General features: G+C 34.3%; 1 protein-coding gene across 3 annotated transcripts in view; it reads right to left on the bottom strand.

Moving 5' to 3' along the window:
• Window positions 1-19,070, bottom strand: part of SYCP2 (synaptonemal complex protein 2) — a 56,885-nt gene that overhangs the window by 9,686 nt on the left and 28,129 nt on the right. The window contains exons 19-33 of one of the 3 annotated variants that reach the window (XM_004370526.2): window positions 17,623-17,692; window positions 17,246-17,303; window positions 16,539-16,672; window positions 15,955-16,391; window positions 14,169-14,296; window positions 13,326-13,362; window positions 11,270-11,340; window positions 11,117-11,174; window positions 10,568-10,623; window positions 10,070-10,127; window positions 9,309-9,477; window positions 6,878-6,915; window positions 6,214-6,384; window positions 4,685-4,889; window positions 3,054-3,262 (exon numbers count right to left, since the gene is read on the bottom strand). In XM_004370526.2, coding sequence (XP_004370583.2) covers window positions 3,054-3,262; window positions 4,685-4,889; window positions 6,214-6,384; window positions 6,878-6,915; window positions 9,309-9,477; window positions 10,070-10,127; window positions 10,568-10,623; window positions 11,117-11,174; window positions 11,270-11,340; window positions 13,326-13,362; window positions 14,169-14,296; window positions 15,955-16,391; window positions 16,539-16,672; window positions 17,246-17,303; window positions 17,623-17,692 — 1,899 coding nt within the window. The remainder of the gene's footprint in view (window positions 1-3,053; window positions 3,263-4,684; window positions 4,890-6,213; window positions 6,385-6,877; window positions 6,916-9,308; window positions 9,478-10,069; window positions 10,128-10,567; window positions 10,624-11,116; window positions 11,175-11,269; window positions 11,341-13,325; window positions 13,363-14,168; window positions 14,297-15,954; window positions 16,392-16,538; window positions 16,673-17,245; window positions 17,304-17,622; window positions 17,693-19,070) is intronic. The other 2 variants (XM_023742628.1, XM_023742631.1) reach the window with 2 other exon arrangements.

The raw sequence follows: 19,070 nt of genomic DNA, 5'->3' as shown, positions 1-19,070 counted from the left end.
TTGATAATTTCCACATTGTGTTGGATTACCTTTCTTTGGAATAGCCACAAATATGGATCTCTTCCAGTTGGCTGGCCAGGTAGCTGTCTTCCAAATTTCTTGGAATAAGACGAGTGAGCACCTCAAGAACTGCATTCGTTTGTTGAAACATCTCAATTGATAGTCTGTCAATTCCTAGAGGCTTGTTTTTTTGCCAATGCCTTCAGTGTAGCTTAGACTTCTTCCTTCAATACCACTGTTTCTTGATCTTATGCTACTTCCTGAAATGGCTGAATATTGACTAATTCTTTTCAGTATAGTGACTCTCTGTATTCTTTCCATCTTCTTTTGATGCTTCCTGCGTCATTCAATATTTTGCCTATAGAATCCTTTGGAATTGCAACTTGAGGCTTGAATTTTTTCTTCAATTCTTTCCTCTTGAGAAACACCGAGTGTGTTCTTCCCTTTTGGTTTTCTAACTCCAGGTCTTTGCACATTTCATTATAATACTTTGTCTTCTCGAGCCACCCTTTGAAATATTCTGTTCAGCTCTTTTACTTCATCATTTTTTCCATTCCCTTTAGCTACTCTGTGTTCAAGAGTTCATATAACTGCCTTAGGGTGGGTTCTCTAGAGAAGCAAAACCAGTAAATTGTTTATATATATACATATATATATATATAGAGAGAGAGAGAGAGAGATTTCTATTAAGGAAATGGCTCATGCAGTTGTAGAGGCTGGAAAGTTCCAAGTCCATGGGTCAGGCTGAAGGCTTCTCCTGACTCATGTAGCTGTAGCAGCTGGCAAACCCAAGATTGGCAGATCAGCTATTAGTTTAAGTCCCAAGAACCGGAGGTCAGATGAGCAGGAACCAGCTACAGGATCCAGAGCAAGCAAAAATCCATGAGTACACCTATATCGGATGGAGGCCATTCCCCCAAAGAAACTCCCTTTCAATTGATTGGCTACTCACACCATATCCCATCATGGAAGTGATCACATCATCATATGACTGCCAGATTATATCATAACTGCCAAGCCACTGAGAATCATGGCCCAGCCAAGCTGACACACAACCTTAATGATCATAACTGTTATTCAAATTTACACATCAACCACTAATGACAAAGATGAGGAAATTGAAGATTTTTACCAACTTACGCAATCTGAAATTGATCAAACATGCAGTCAAGATGCATTGATAATTACTACTGATTGGAATGCGAAAGTTGGAATCAAAAAAAAAGGATCAGTAGTTGGAAAATATGGCCTTGGTGACAGAAATGACACCGGAGATCACATGATAGAGTTTCGCAAGACCAATGACTTACTCATTGCAAATATCTTTTTTCAACAACATAAATGGCAACTATACACGTGGACATCACTGGATGGAAAACACAGGAATCAAATCAACTACATCTGTGGAAAGAGATGATGGAAAAGCTCAATATCATCAGTCAGAACAAGACCGGGGCTGACTGCGGAAGTTCAAGCTGAAGCTGAAGAAAATGTAAACAAGTCCACGAGAACCAAAATATGACCGAGTATATCCCACTTGAATCTGGAGACCATCTGAAGAATAGATTTGACGCACTGAACGCTAATGACCGAAGATCAGACAAGTTGTGGGATGACATCAAGAACATCATACATGAAGAAAGCAAAGGGTCATTAAAAAGACAGGAAAGAAAGAAAAAACCAAAATGGATGTCAGAAGACTCTAAAACGAATGGAAGAAATGAAGTAAAAGAGCTGAACAGAAGATTTCAAAGAATGGCTCAAGAAGACAGATGTGCTTTAACAGTCATTAATTCCACCTTTGGAATTACCTTGTAATTTACTATGTTTGCATAATTAGCTTATTTACACAACCCCATTTTACAAGTGAGAAAACTGAGGTACAGAGAGATTAACTCGTAAAATATTACACAGCTAGCAAATAGTAAATCCAGGATTTAAACCCAATTCTTCTGACTCAAAACTTTCTACCATACTCAGTAATAATGAGTTATAGGAATATCTTGGCAACCAGTTCTGTAACTAGTTCTCCAAACTGAGTTACATATACAACCCAAGAGGTGGGGGAAGGCTTTGTAAACTGGCACCAAAGTATTCACAACTTTAAAAAAAAAGTTAAACTTTTCAAAGTACAAAATTACTCTTCATACATCAAATTTTTTAGTTACTTCCCCTACTTGGAACCATAATTGATTCCTGACTCTGTTGTCTTTCTTAAAAACTTTCTAGCATACCTATATAATTTAAGGAGCCCTGGTGGTACAGTGGTTACAGCACTCGGCTGCCAACCAAAAAGTTGGCGGTTCAAACTCACCAGCCACTCCATGGGAAAAAGGTGTGACAGTCTGCTTCCGTAAAGATTTACAGCCTTAGAAACCCTTTGGGGCAGTTCTACTACGAATGAAAATCGACTCAACAGCAATGGGTTAATCTTTATGGAAGAGCACTGCCACATTTTTCTCCCTCAGAGGGGCTGGGGGGTTAAAACTGCTGACCTTTCAGTTAGCAGCTGAGCACTTAACCACTGTGCCACCAAACCCCCCAAAAACCAAACCCATTGTCGTCGAGTCAATTCCGACCCATAGCTACCTACAGGACAGAGTAGAACTGCCCCATAGGGTTTCCAAGGAGTGGCTGGTGGATTTGAACTGCTGACCTTTTTGTTAGCAGCTGAGCTCTTAACCAGGAAAACTAACAGTGTGAATTATGGTGAAATCTGAAAGAAGTGCCTGTATTGCAGGAAAAAGTCCATTTGAATCTAGAAAATGATGTACATCATCTTGATATGTAGACTCTGGAAGTGATCCTTCTTCCTATCAGAGAACTCTTACCAGAAGGCTACCTCTCATGCCACCACATTTCTCCTCCCGTATTGCTACATATTTATCTGCTGGGTCTGCTGAGGCTGGGAACTGTATCTTACTTACATTTTACCCTCTACCCCCAGACCAAACCCCAAACCTTAAGTAAATAAAGAATGCATAATTGATTGATTACAGGCAAATCAGTCCCTTCAGATATATCTGATAAAGGAAAACAATATACATTCTTACCAAAAAGAGTAGACGTGGAATTGGTGAGCAACTTTCTCTTGCACATGTTAAATTTTTCTCACTGCTTTGAGGTGACTTTATTGAACTTCCAACTCCATTTTTACTATTTAAGGACTCAAGTGATGTGTTTTTTGGAGAAGGTGATACAGATTTTGTTGTTAAACAGTCATAATTCTGAGTAAAATTCCTTTCTGTTATTTTCTCTATACCTATATTGCCCCACAAAACACATAAACAAAAAATAGATGGCAGGTATTATCACTGAAGTGTTGGTGTCTTTTTTAGACACAGCACGACTAACTTAAATTCTAAGAATATATTAATTTATCAAATCTTAGCTGTACTTAAAAAGGATAAAGTTTCAATAAATCAAAATTATGTTTAAAATATTTTATAATTCTTTGAAAAATATTTATGGCCAAATTTAAAATGTAAGTGTACTCATAAAAACTTTCAAAACATTTCAAACAAAAACATTTATAGCATGAGCTGGAATATAATCTCTAAATATTACATCTTGAGTATTGAGATATCATAGCCAACACTATCATATATATTAAAAATTCACAGAATTTTATGGTTGAAAGAGACTTGGTCTAAATCCCTCATGTATGAATGAGGAAATCCATTGCTACAGTAAGTCAGTATAAATAAATTTTCAGACAGCCAGTTTTGAGATCAAATCAGGCCATGTCTATCTGTCCTCTTAGTATGTGATTATCTGAAATGACAGTGGTCCTGAGCACTATGAAAATACTCAAGGAAAGAACGCAAAATAGTTTACTTTGGAGGGAGCATAAGTACATTAACTGATAAGCTTTTTAAGTCTTGAATTTTAACTGAAATGATTAACATGTAGATTAACATGATTAACATGCCTTAAAATACCCTTAAAAGGAACTAAAAAGATACAAAACGTACAAACTTATTGTCATAATTTCTATTCTAGATAAGTATAAATATGCCAGAGCTTCAAAGAATATGAATTTTTCTTTGCCAATTATTTCTAAAGTAAAAGCAAAACCTCAACTATTCATAAATATGGGGTCACAGAATGCACCAGGAAATTTCTTAGAGACTTTGGTCAATGAAATGGCAAAAGAAAAGATAGAAATCCCCAATTATTTTCATGTTTTCAAATATATTTTGAGCTAAAAACATTAAGATTACACATTTATTTGTGCTTTTACATTATAATTAGTGAATACATATATATATAATTTTTATGTTGAAGCATTTTAACTTCCTAACATGGAAAATTTCAGTATCTTATTAACACTGTCCCAAATCTGCTTAGCAAAAACTAAGTTACTGGCATTAACTGGAAACCCTGGTGGGCGTAGCAGGTTAAGAGCTATGGCTGCTAACCAAAAGGTAGGCAGTTTGAATCCATCAGGTGCTCCTTGGAAACCCTATGGGGCAGTTTTACTCTGTCCTATAGTGTCACTATGAGTCAGAATCGACTCAACGGCAGTGGGTTTTTTTTTTTCAGTTTTGGCATTAACCAGTTTAAAAATGTTTTTATACCTATAATTTTAAATATATGCCCTCAAAATTATTTTTGAAATTATTATTTTCACATCATTAATGTTACAGGGAATTATTCAGCTAAAGGAAAAATAAAATGATACCTCTCATTACTTCTATAGATGATGAAGTCTCAGATAAAGACACAGAGGAGAAGTCCAGGCTGTTGCCTCTCAACGCATCTTTTACTAGAAGTGAGCTCTCCCGCCCCCGTTCTCTGGGCCGCTCCTGTCTTGTCTCAGCAGGGGAAGCATTCTGTGGTTTCGTCGGCAGCTTCATGGTTTTACTTCTGGAATGGCTGTTTTCCTCCTAAATGTATTGATAACTTTCAAATTACACTCGAATATAAATATTTATATTTGGATGTATAAAGCCATCTAATTATATCACATTAAATATTTATTAAATATCTTACATACAAAACACTCTATTACTACATTCGGGCATAACAAGGGCCTACCTATGAGCAGGGAGGGACTTCCTGACACACATGAGCAGGGAGGGACTTCCTGACACACTGGAAGGCATAAGACATTCACAGGAAAACGGAATACACAGGCGATTGTAATAAATATCATGACAGATAAAAAAAAATAAAAGAAAAAAGCTATAAGGGTTCAAAGAAGAAACCAGAAAGAGTGCCTAGATTTCATGCTACTTGAGATGCTCAGGAGTTTGTGAAAGAAGATGGTAGGGGAAAGGAGGACATACTGGGAACAGGAAGGAGTGCTCATGCTTTGAACGTCTTTCGTGTGTGTGTTTGAAGAGGGAAGGGATGACAGGTGGCCTAGGAGACTGATCTATGTGTATGTAAATTAAAGTTAAAAAAAAGATAGAAAATGTGGAAATAAGTGATGAAGTACTTAAAGTCTTCCATGTGAATGATAACAAGGTTCCAATCAAGGGGAGACGGAGGTTAGAGGATTTAAAATCAGCAAAATGTAGTGGTAGAGACCTGCCTTTAGTTCCAGACTGCCTGGGTTCAAATCCTAGTCTACCACTCGCCTAGCTATATGACCTTGGAGAAGTTCCTTCACTTCTCTAAGCCTCAGTTTTCTCATTTGTAAAACAGGGATGATAATAACAGTACTGATCACCTATAGTGCTTACAAGAATATAAAAAGTAAAATCTATAAAGTGCTTAGAATAGCACCTGGCACACTGTAAGCACTATATTATTTTACTTTAGTTTGTTTAAAAACCTTTCAAGAATAGGTGGCTGGGAATATGTCTGTAATATTAAGAGACACACGGAAGAAGTCAGGAATGGGCACAGGTAGGGGCAGTGTACAGGAAGAACTTCAGACCCCAATATTTTTACTTTAACTCAAGAGAAAGATCCACAGCTTCCTAACATAATTTTGAAAGGTCAAGTTACAAAGATACTATATCAAAGTTATAATTTTATTAGCGTCAGACATTTGTTTTATTAACACTAATGCCAAATTATTACAAAATTTAGTATTATATTGCCTAAGGACTAATTTTTTAAATTAGTCTGTAAGTTTTCTCATATAGAAGATAAAGTCTTAAAAAGTGACAAAGTAACTTTAACATTTTAATGAATATATACTATACATTTATTATTTTAAGAGTCTTTTATATATTATTAATCTGAATTGTATCTATTTACCTTTACTAGCAATTTCTCTTTAAGTGGATGTGAAAATTCTGACTCACTCTCTGATTCTGAATTTGAGAGATCTTTATAATTTTTTTTAGTTTTTGCTGCTCTTCGTGGAAGTCTGGTTCGCCTATCTGGAACTGTCTCATCTACCTTTTTGGTGATGTTTTTGCTGGGTGTCTTTAGGAGAAAAATTCCCAAATATTATTCAACCAATATTTGAGATATAACAAATACAAGCTATTTGCTATAAAAGTGGCACTGTGACAAGATATACATAATACAGTAATAAAAAGATTCCTGATTAATACTCCCCCCCAAAAGACTGAATTTCTTCTTCCCATTTCAAATATCTTCTCTACCACCTTTTGATCCCTATCATTAAATCACTCAGAGGCCAGAAAGTTGTTCTCTAACTTAAATATTAAAGAAAAGAAAGAAGAAAAAGAGACGGATATAAAACATCTATAACCACAGAATAAAAAACATTCAAAGTAAGGCCAACCTGATTCAAAAGGACACAAGGTGGGAGAAAGTGTTCAGAGGCAGTAACAATTACGCAAAACAACTGATAACAAGGAAAAATTAATTCTGAGATGACATATGAATTATTTCTACATGATGAGAAAAAGAATTTGTAAAGGGATTTTGAACACAAACTTCTCGGCCTTACCGCTTTGTATCTTGGTTGTCCCCTTTCCAAGGACGGTCCTGCAGTTCAGAAAAATAAGGTTCAATTTTTCAAATAGATAAGAACTGGCATGAACATTTATTAGAACATTTATGCATATATAAATGAAAAGGCATAAACAGAAACAAAAATACATCTTTAAGCTCATTCACAAATTTAAATTTCAAGATGATTCGAGGCTAACCCAACACTGATAACTTGTACAGTGTTTGGTATGCTATCAATGATTAATTTCCCTTCTCTTACTTTATATTATAAAACTTTTTAAACATACAAGAGAATACACAACATAAGTTATAAAGTTAACACCCATGAATCTACCATTTTAAGAACTAGATTATGAATAATGTTGAATCTACTTATGTGTACTCTCTTATGCCACCCTCTATATCGCCCCCACCCCTCCACCCCACTCCCCAGCAAAAGGTAATCACTATCCTGAAATTTTTCTCGTACATTTGCTCTAAAAAAAATTATGTTTCATTTCACAGGTATGTATCCTAAAACAATATAATGAACTTTATTTTAAAAAAGTATCACGTTATACGTAATGGTCTATCGTTTGCTTTATTTTTCACCCACATAAGGTTTCTGAGACTTATCCATATTACTCAGCGCAGATTTGGTCCCTGTTCCCTTTTTGCCTTTCAAACACAATGTCATCTTTCTAAATATTTTCCGAAGCCTAAGAAATGGGATTATGCAAACCAAGAAAGCAAAGCATTCTTGGACAGAAGGTCCACAAAGATAGATGAGCAATAAGCCAGCTCACACATATTGACTTGTAGTCATTCACTCACAGGTTCAATTTTATAAGTATTACTGCTAAAGTACTCCAACATTTAACACCTGCCCAAGAGTTCTAATCTTTCACTTTGTTATAAATGTCTTTACTTGTACATCTTCCCACTAGGCCATTAAGCTCCGTGAAGGCATGCGATTCTTGTCATGTTTCTCCCTGGCTTATAATACATCCATGAATTACTCTACTACTTGTAGGTCCACCTTCATCAGTCACCATCTTCCCACCCCATGATCTATATTCCAAAGACCTCAAATGACTGTGCTCCCTTAATCCACTGTGCTATTTCATACTTCTGTCCCTGTTGTATATGATGATCCTGCTGTCCCTTTTATACATGATGATCTGTTTCTCTCTCTCATACTATTTTTACCTCTTTTTAAACTACCACCCAGTCTTCCTAACACATACAGGTCACTACTGGTTATTTTTATCCTGAACTAAAGTAAAAGCTGATTCCCTTAAAACAAACATAAATTTGACTGAGATGCTCAGAGTTATCTTAAGTCTTCTTTTAAAAGTGGACGATATAAAATCTTTGTGCATTAGTAAACACTGAAATTGATGTTAAGCTATTAAAATCATAATTATCTCTAGTCAAAAACCCACACCTCTAACTCTTATAAACTGCTTCAAGAGATTCACTATCACAAAGAAAAAGTAGAAGGAATATGTTGGGAAAACATTTTCTGGAAGATTTAGGCAGAAAAAAAAAATTCTTCAAAAAAACTGCTTTCAATCACAAAAGGACAAACAATATATGATCCCATGTATATGAAATATCCAGAATAGGCAAATATACAGAGACCAAAGTTTATTAGCAGTTACCAGGGGCAGGAGGTATCTGAGTATCCGCTTACAGTGATGGAGAACTTGGCAGTGGACACTGGTGATGGTTGCTGAACATGAGGAATGCATGTAGTGTCACTGAATTGTACATGTAAAATATGTTGAATTGGTAAATGCTGTGTTATATTTTTTACAACAAAAAATTGCTTTCCTTTTGACATACTTTTACTGCATCTATATGAATTCCTAAGAAGTTTGTGTGTGCATGTATGTGTAATATATATACATATGTATTTTTAAATTTATGCTGAATGTGGCAGATACTTATATTTACGTGTATGTTTAGTTAGATACAGATTACTGTCAAAATCTGAGCTTTGGTTTTGGTTTAGGGTAGTGGGTTCATGAGTATTTAATACATGACTCAATATAACTAATTAACCAAAAAACTGAGTAACAGTGGCCCATGAGTGGACAAATGATGAGAGTATGTCATGAATCAAGGATTATGAGAAAGTATATTTTGTGCCCCTAAGGTCTAATTAAAAAAAAAACAGTAACTCATTATTTTCATTATAAAAGAAATACAGCCATATTACCAAAACTAACAAAATAACACAACAGCTATACAGTTTCGACATATCTGCTTTCACTCTATTGTCTACATTCATAATGGTGTACAGGTATAAACATTGTTCACATAATGGTATATAGGTATGACACTGTTTACATACAAAAATATACTTTCAACCAACAAAGCTCCTTATTACAGGTGAAATAGTAAAGTCATTTGCAACATTCCTCTAAAAAGTAGTCTCTTACTGGGTTTACCACTTTTCTGTCCCTTCACGTTTTTATTCCTGCTATAGTCTATCAGCTGCGGTCTCGACTTCGGTTCTCTTAACCAGCTGATATCGGTCTTGTTGTCATCACATTTGTACTCTGCTTCAGTATCACTAAAAAGATGCTTCTTTTTATGATTTTTTATAATCTATGGGGAAAAAAAGGACTCTTGTAATAAATCAATACATCTTCTTATATGTCATGCAAGGTAAGTTAAGCCAAAAGCAGAAAAATTAATCTCTTATTTTCAACATTCTAATCTACATAGCATTAAGCAGCTATCCAGGGAAGTCACTGAGAAATCCAGATCAGAGACAGAGATTTAATATTTTGTTGTTGTTAATTAAAAGTTAAATCAAAACAACTTACATCCATAAATAGAATAAAATAGAATAAAACCAGCTGCTGTCTAGTCGATTCTAACTCACGGTCACCCCATGTATGTCAGAGTAGGCCTTTCTTCTGAGGCACCTCTGGGTGCACTCAAACCTCCGACCTTTTGGTTAGTAGCTGAGCGTGTTAACCATTTGTACCACCCAGGGATTCCTCTTCTATTACTAGATGACTACAAACAGCTCAAAGACCATAAGAAAAACCATACTGGGAATACAAGTCATCTCATAAAGGGGACAAAATGATCCAAATATTTTTGTTTTCTGGTTCTATGACAGTCTTTGGCATTAAAATATGATGAAAAGAAACACTGGTTTTAATAGACGTATTTGGCTATTACGACTTACTCTTTTATCTTTTGTTTTGAGAGAAGGTTCAAGTTCATCATGATTCCTTACACCTACCCTTAAACAAAAATATGTATTAATTTTAAAATACCTTTATCTTAGGTAGCATGTACTGGACAATTAGACATGGGTTTTCACCCTTACTCTCTTACTAATTAGCTGTGTAATTCCGGCCAAGTCACTTATCCTCCCTGACCTCAGTTAATTATAAAATAACGAGGTTTGTTTAAGCGGCTAACAAGTCCTTTCAGATTTATGATCTGAAATATATAACTAATATCTGAAGTGCACAGAATCAGCATCTTAAGTAATCTTAGAAGTAAATGCTGAAGTAACAGAACCATAAGGGAAATAATCATGGCAGTAGCATTTTTATTCACTCTTCTCAAAAGTTACAAACTCTCAGAAAGATAGACTGGGATAAGGTATTTAAGAAATAAAAGGAAAAAACTAGATAAGTATATTTTAATCTGAACTAATTACAATAAAAACACCTACAATTTTATTGAATTATCCACACAGGCTTCTCTAGCTGTAGCTTGAAATTCCTGGACCTATGTTGTAAATAAACGTTAAAAAAAGAGTTCTTAGTGTCAAAATACGGTAACTAAAAACTAAAAAAAAAAGTAAACATAAAATCTAGTTTCTATCACTTCATAGAATCAAATTTTTGACAATAAAATTAAGACTACTAAAATACATTAAAGTATTGTCATATCTAAGAAGAAAGCTAATACTATAAAATATACTAGAAACAAAACATGAGAGTAATTATTTTACATTTGTTTCATCAATAAGGAAAATGATGTTCTTGATAAAGCAGTATGAGTAAAGTGTCTCCCTCATAATTACTCATTTTTCTCTACCTCATTCCAAAAGAAACTAAACATACCTAGGTTGACTATCCAAATACTTTATGTCATATTTTTAAAAATTAAAACATAGCTATAAAAGGATGCAAATCTAAAAGTATACTCTCTAATTACTGCATGGTAAATAAAACTAATCAGTAACTAAATACAAAATAACTATTGATTTCTAGCTTACTCCAAGTTTTATAACAGGTTCATCAGCTCCATTCAAATTAAAATTGTAAACATCATCCCTGTGAAAATGAAGAAAAGCATTAACTCCATTATACAATAAATACAGTCTCTTCAAGTATGAAGAAAACAAAAAGACTTATGAAAAAGTACTTACAATGGGCATTCAGAAGTAACATTAACAAAAGTAGTCTTCAGCTGTCTAAAACTTTTTTTCTGAACCTTTTCCTAAATACAAAAGAGGTTTACATAAAACCATCCAAATTTTTAAAATACTAGACAAATAACATATGCAATTAAATTTTCATATATTTTCCAGTTATGTTACCAATAATATAAATCTGGCTTTTTGTAACATTCTCCTTAATGTAAATTCAATAAAAATATTAAGTCTTAATACTTATTGAAGGCCTAAATATTAACTCAAAATATAATAGAAAGTACTGTAGAATGCTAATACAAAATATAAGACCCTTTATCCTTAACATTTACTAACATTACTGTATATAGATAAACGACCTTACTGGTATTCTCTCTCCAAGCTGAAATTTGGTGATTGTAGAATCACAAAACAAATGTGCTTCTACTTTTACATTTACTTTTTCAGACTCTCATTTGTTTTAAACACTTAAGTAGAAAAACTGGGAGAGGCTAACGTTTATATAAAATCTTACGTGAGACAGTTGAAAAGTTATCGATTAGTACTAAGGAAAAAAATGTGTAAGATTATTTATATAATCTACAGCTCAAAATATATTCAATCAGATCAAAAAGTAGTGAGGACAGAAAAGAAGTTTAATAAAACAAATTTTAATAAATTAATGTTTCATTAATTTACCTATAATTAACTAATAAATAATATTGTTAAACTGATTGATTACTGATCAGAAATAATACAGTAATATATAGTAAGTTGGAAATATTAAAATCTAAAATATCCGTTTTAACTTGTGATTCATCTTTATTTATTTTGGCTATTTTATATAGAAATATTTGCATTAGTCCAAAAAGTCCACTTCTCAATATATTACTTCTCTGATCACTTATCTGACTTATTCTTTCCAATATGATTTTTGCCACTATTTAGGTACATATGTTCAATTCCTCCTTTGTGTGCTAGGTGTTAGAGAGGATATAAAGATGAGCAAGGATGTTAAAGGGGATGCAAAGATGAGCAAAGGTGTTACAGAGGACACAAAGATGATTCAAAACAGCGATACTTTAGTAAAAGAAGAGGAAGGAAAAAAAACATATCCTGAATAAAAATATATATTAAAAAAAGTACAAAGTTATTATCATGCAGATTCAGACTTTCTGCCCATTTGGGTTTTGGGGCAGGGCACCTCGAAAAGTTTTCCTACTAAGGTAGAATCTGAAGCAGGGTTTCCAAGGGGGTAAGGCTTTGACAATCAGAACAGCGGGTGAGAGTGCCTACTGACTCAGGCCAGAGTTCTTTCCAAAGGGGGAAGAAAAACGGATAAACAGAAACTTAAGACATGTCTAGAGAACTAATATTAGGAAATAAGACAATCTTTAAAGGGACTAGGGAGCCAGGCTATGTCTTTATTTAATTCAGTAAGCAACAGGGACCAAAAGGTGGTTTCTGAACATGACTGAAGCTGTGTACTTCAGAAAGAAAACAGCTGGTCTTGAATGCAGTGAATGAACTGGCACAGAGAAATACTAGAGGCCAGGAGAATTACATAAAGGCTATTGTCATCCTCCAGGGATTAGAAATCAGAACAGAACTAGGATAAGAAGGGTTGACACAGACAGGAGGGGTAAGATTTTAGAAGAATTTACAAATAAAGTAGAGATGAGAAGCCACTTTGAGGAGTAAATCAAAGTTGGTTGCTATTTTGAGCCTCATAAACAGTTAATGTTTTTAACAAAAATATGGACTTCAAAAGGATCTGACTGGCATGAGAGATGGGATCAGTTAGGCAAAAAAAAGCATGGCGATCAGGACATGTACCAAAAAGTATAAATATTGTGCTTATATGTGTAAAAGAAGCACTTTCTTTGAAAAGCAGAACAGAAGGTTAGGGGATTATTTTGAGTACTTGTCACTAAACTTAACAGTTGTTATAATCCATTTATCAATATTCCGAAAACATCAATCTGGCTGTATCCTCCTGCTTTTCTATTTCAGTATTTACAGCCTAGTATCATTGAGTCTGACTACGGGTTTGGTGTAAACAAATGAAACCTACCTTACTGAGTTGTAGATCAGATCTGTTTGAAAAACCACTATAAAAAAGGTATTGCCAAAATAAAAAAAAAAAAGGCAATTAAATATCAGTAGAATATTTTTCATAAAAACCATTTTATATAAGGTAAAACATATTTGGGTCTAAATCTATATTCAATATGCTATAATTATCCAAAAAGTGAGCACTACTTTGATAATTTTGCAACTTCACTCCTAGCAAATAGCACCTAAAACAGTTAGTTCTAAGCTGAGTCATTTATGCAGCAGGAGGTGCCAAACAATTTAAAATGAACAGTTCTTTGATGAGAGTCATTTTTTTCATGCCATACAATAAGGCCAGAATTAATTTAAACTTGAATTAATAACCTGCCAGTCTATAAATAGACATTTTGTAAGGAGAAAATAATAAATCTTCAGAAAGGCTGCAGACAAGGAATATTTACTATATAAAAATAACTCATTCCAGCTCATTTAAATTTCATATTTCATTAAGCAATGTATTTAAAATGTATTTAGTCTGACTCATTGCTACACTCAATAAATACGACTCTAAAATGCCTACATGCTAAAGATTATTTCTGAAATGGTATGCTGTATCCATATGGTGTTTTCTGAAACTTTGTAAAATGTGATTGGACACTAGAATGACCAATTTCAAATTTAGTTCCCTTCCAGTATAATTCAAACTGCTATTATTTATAGAAGTAACAAGTAACAATGTGTGTTTTCTACTATAAAGTTAACAGTATTTCAACATATGTTAAAAACTAACCTTTTTAAAACTATGTAAAACAATTTAGTTATACCTGAAAGAAAATTTCATGTGTAAAATTTAAGGACATACCTGTCAACCCAAGACTCCTTTAGTTTTCTTGTAGACTTTACATCATCCTTCACTTTGTAACGCTTGTTAATTTGGCTTATCAAGGATTCTGCTGCATCAGCAAATCCTCTCCCTTTTGGCTTTTCTCTCTGAAACAGTTTATAAGTTACTTTAAAACTCTACCAGTTAACCTTCAAAGGAAAATAAAGGCTAAAAAGATTTAAGAAAATTCTAGTTCTATTTATAACCACAAAGGGAAATAAAGGGGGTCAGAAATTATTTAGTTAAGTTTGGGATTGGTTAGTCATTAAAACAATTCAGAATAAATCTTGTAACATACAGAACTGTGCAGAGTGCTTTGTAGATCTAACCTAGGCCAAAAAGGAAATAAACATAAAAAACTGAAGGGGCTCAGTATAAGAACTATTATCAACATGATTTTATATAATTTGGTTAAGAAAAACTCCAAAGATACTCTTAAATATATGAGTTCTCCTGGTTTTATTTTCACTTTTTTTCTGGGAATCAGCTATATGTTTTGATATATGGTAGGTATTAAGTTACTAGTTACTACCCCTTCTTAAAATTATAAACTAAATGAAGACAGTTTACTTGGCTTGCAAAAATAAACCTCCCCTTAAATAGGGTATGATTTCAGAACTTCCAGTATAATTGGAGCCAGCTTGGGAAGTTCTTACCATTGACCCACAGAGATTCTATTTCTCTGGGCTGATCCAGTGAGTAGAAAAAGGATCAGACAGATGACTGTGTTAGATCCACGGGAGTGGCAGGAAATCCTGCATCATGATGTAATAACACAGGGAGTGAGGATGTTAAAAGACTGAAGAGAACTTCTGAAAACAGGACACTGATTAACAAAACTCATAGCATAGCTTAGACAAGATGATTAGGTTTCTACGCACTCCAGAAAAAAAAGGAATGACTAGCTGAGGGAACTTCTGTGAAATCAATTCTAAAACTCTGAACAGTTTAAAACTAAAATTGAAAGACAGATCTTGGTTTAGCATGACCCAAAAGGATCTGGCTAAAAAGAATGCAGCCAAATTCGGCACAAAAAGAGAGTTGCAGATTTAAGAAAAAAAAAAAGTACATTAGTCAAGATAAATAATGTGAAGTTATATATAACAATCACAGACTGTCTATTAAATACTTCATTTGCACACTGAGGTGCTCCAGTCTATGGACATTTTAAACTGGCTCCAGAAACTGGCCGACCTAGGTATTAACAACCCTCTGGAAGATAAACACAAATGAAAGCCTATGAAGATTTTTACTCTTCTCTTAGGAAGAGTAAAAAGCTGATTAAGTTGTTGGAGTAGAAAGCTATTCTGATTAGATTTTAAAAATCTGCACCTTGGTAGCAATGACAAACAAGATTTATGGTAACTGCTACAAAAAGTAAAATTTTTGTCTCAAAGTATGGTGCAAACTAGCCAAAAATGTTCTGGGGATGTTCTACTGAGATGGTTAAAGTAAGATAGTGTCCTCTAACCCACTTACATCTTTTCTTGAAAAACCTCGTCATGGTTTAATACATTCACCCAAGAGATGTTTGAGTGCCACCGCGTATGAAGCTGTGCCGGGCCAGGCAGGGAAACAAATGTTAAATACAATATAGTCCTCACTCTCTAATAGAAGGAAAGGACTGTAGGAGAGGTACACAGACAATCCTATAGGCAAGCTCTGAAGAGTGGGAGGAACCCAAAAAGAGAAGATAAGGAGCCTCAGGGTTCATTTATTCCGTGGGTATTTAAGTGCCCATTTGCCAAGTACTCTTCTAGCTCACCATTTTTTTTTGTTTCAAATCACAGGAATTGAGTTCAGAAGTCAGTCTTTTCCCTGATTTTCTCTGACTTTTCACATTTTTTCTAGGAGAAGGGTTTTTATCGCAAACAGCAGTATTCACGTCTTTTGACATTATGTATTTCTTCCTATAGATCAGAGATTCTTCAACTGTCTTATTTAAGAGCACTGATTTAAAAGTAGTTTCAGACTCAATACGCCAATCGCTCTGCTTGGTATGTTCGATATTCTTCTCCTCCAAATATTTAGGATGATTTAGTTGTTGATTGTCTCTGTCGCAGATTTCTAATTCCGCTTTATCTACTTTGTTATCTGCCGCTATTTCTTTTGTACTTTGCATCTTTCCTGTTTCTTCGGAATTATCATCAGATATTGAAGAGGATGATTTTTGTTTAGTCAGTTTTTTGTGGATAACAAGATCTAGTGGGAAAACAAGAAATAAATTCTTATTAAATTTATAAACTGATAATATGTAAAATTTGTTAAATTCTAAAATGTTTGTTAGACATTTGAGCAAATGACTATTTCTCTGAACTATTATTACATACAGAGAAAACTATGTTTCACCTTGATTAAATGTGTCTTCTGATGAAGTACTTGCTTTTTGGCTACTACAAAGTCGAATATTTTTTACAGGTGTCCAACATGCCCACTTGGAGTTTGTTTTATTTTCACAGATATTGTCCAAAACACCAGGTAATCTACAAAATAATTTCATTTGCTTAATATATTACTAAACATTAGCCTATGACTCTGACATATGTCCTTTATTTTTTATTCAGTCAATGTTTACTGAAAGCAATTTATTAACAGTTGTTTACTGAAAGCAATTCATTAACAGTCAAGTATGGAAATATTCTCATAAGTCATAATGAAAATTAAAAATTTATCACTGATCAGATTAAAGAATATTAGAAAAAAGTACCATTACCGCTACTGCCTTGATATCTACCTAAATGTCTAATATATCTTATGTATTATATTGTGTATCTGAACATTAAATTTCCTATCATTCATACTTTATTATTTAAAAAATCTCATTCACTTTAAGTCTCTCAATTTGAAAAGAGTTATGTTGGTTGATACAGAAAAACTGTATAGGCTATTCCCCATTGTGCTATCATAATAATAACCGAGAGATGATTAATGCTATAAGCAATACCACATACTAAAAATATTACATTCTAAAAATACAAAGGCCTTTTCATTTAAATCTATTACATCTAAAAATAGTAGTATATGCTAAATGATTTGATAGGTTTTCACATACTTACACAGGTTTATCTGTTTTTACCACTGCCTTGGAATCAGGATTAATATCCTGGAATTCATCTAATAAAACAAAAATAATGGAATTTTCATTTTAGGGGGGCAGCTGGCAGGGGGATATGGGGACTGGTATAGAATTTTATAAAGGTATACATACTGGGATGAGTGGAATCATTGGTTTTGACTCTCCCTGTAAGACCTAAACTTCTTGGGGCAGAGACTGTGTTACATATCCTTGTAACCACAAAGTACCTTCCACAATGCTGAACACACTCATTATAAATCTTTCTTATCAATGAAAGCTGGTGAAGTTAAAAGTAAGCACAGAGAGAAGTTTCTATTTTTTAAAAGATCTACCAACATTAAACCAAGAAGTACTTACTAAAATTTTGCTTTGGGAATTCATTGCCCTTCTTTTCTGTCTTTTCTACAACTTCAGCAGCTTTCACATGCTATAAACACAGGAGACATGTTAATGTTAACTTGAGTTAAGGCATCATAGGAAAACAACTTTTAAAAGTCAGAGAATTAAGGTTTGAAATTTTCTAAAATAAATTTTCCTTGCTATTAAGATGGACAGTATTTCTATCTATTTTATAAATGTTATGCCCTTTCCTGAAGTAATTACTGATGAAGATCAAAGACTACAACCACAGTAAGGATTACATCTCAACATAAAGAAAACAAAATCCTCACAACTGGACCAAGAAGCAACATCACGATAAACGGAGAAAATACTGACATTGTCAAGGATTTCATTTTACTAGGATCAACAATCAACGCCCATGGAAGCAGCAGTCAAGAAATCAAGCAATGTATTGCACTGGGCAAATGTGCTGCAAAAGATCTCTTTAAGGTGTTAATAAGGCAAAGATGGCACCTTGAGACTAAGGTGCACCTGACTCAAACTTGCCGTCAAGTAAACTCCAACTCATAGTGACCCTATAGGACAGAGTAGAACTGTCCCATTAGGTTTCCCAGGAGCAGCTGGTGGATTTGAACTGCTGACCTTCTGGTTAGCAGCTGAGCTCTAAACCACTGCGTCACCATGGCTCCGTGCCTGACTCAAGCCATGGTATTTTCAGTTGCCTCATATGCATGCAAAAGCTGGACAATGAATAAGGAAGACCAAATTAAAACTGACGCCTTTGAATTACAGTGTTGGCAAAGAATACTGAATATACCGTGGACTGCCAGAAGAACAAACAAATCTGTCTTGGAAGAAGTACAGCCAGAATGCTCCTGAGAAGCAAGGATGGTGAGACTTCATCTCGCTTACTCTGGACATGTATAATGCTTGGTAAAGTAGAGGGTCAGGAAAAAAGAGGAAGACCCTCAATGAGATGGACTGTCACAGAGGCTTCAACAATGGACTCAAACATAGCAATGATTGTGAGGATGGTGCAGGACCGGCCAGCATTTCGCTTTGCTGCACGGAAGGTCACTATAAGTTGGAGCTGCCTGGAGAGCATCTAGCAACAACAACAAATGCCCATTCTAGAATACTGCCTATCCTAAAACACAAGAAAATAACTTTTACTGCAGATAAGGAGGCAGAAGATTCTGAGCTAATTTTCTGATCCTACCCACAGCTAGTATAGTAATTCTATTTTCATCTGTTACTGGAAATTTCTACCACCTCCATGGCACATCTGCTGCTGCTGTTGACCTCAAAGCCTGCATCTATTCTGACTGCCTTTTGACTAAAGCACACAGATGATCTGGAAATTATGAAGCATTATTTATTTATTTATTTTATTGTACTTCAGGTGAAGGCTTACAGAACAAATAGTTTCTCATGAAACAGAAGTACACATATTGTTTTATGAC

The sequence above is a fragment of the Trichechus manatus genome, unplaced genomic scaffold, assembly GCF_000243295.1.
Source record: "Trichechus manatus latirostris isolate Lorelei unplaced genomic scaffold, TriManLat1.0 scaffold00008, whole genome shotgun sequence".
NCBI classification, from domain to species: Eukaryota; Metazoa; Chordata; class Mammalia; order Sirenia; family Trichechidae; genus Trichechus; species Trichechus manatus.
The sequence above is the reverse complement of the archived record's forward strand: the minus strand, read 5'-3'. Positions and strand labels throughout refer to the sequence as shown.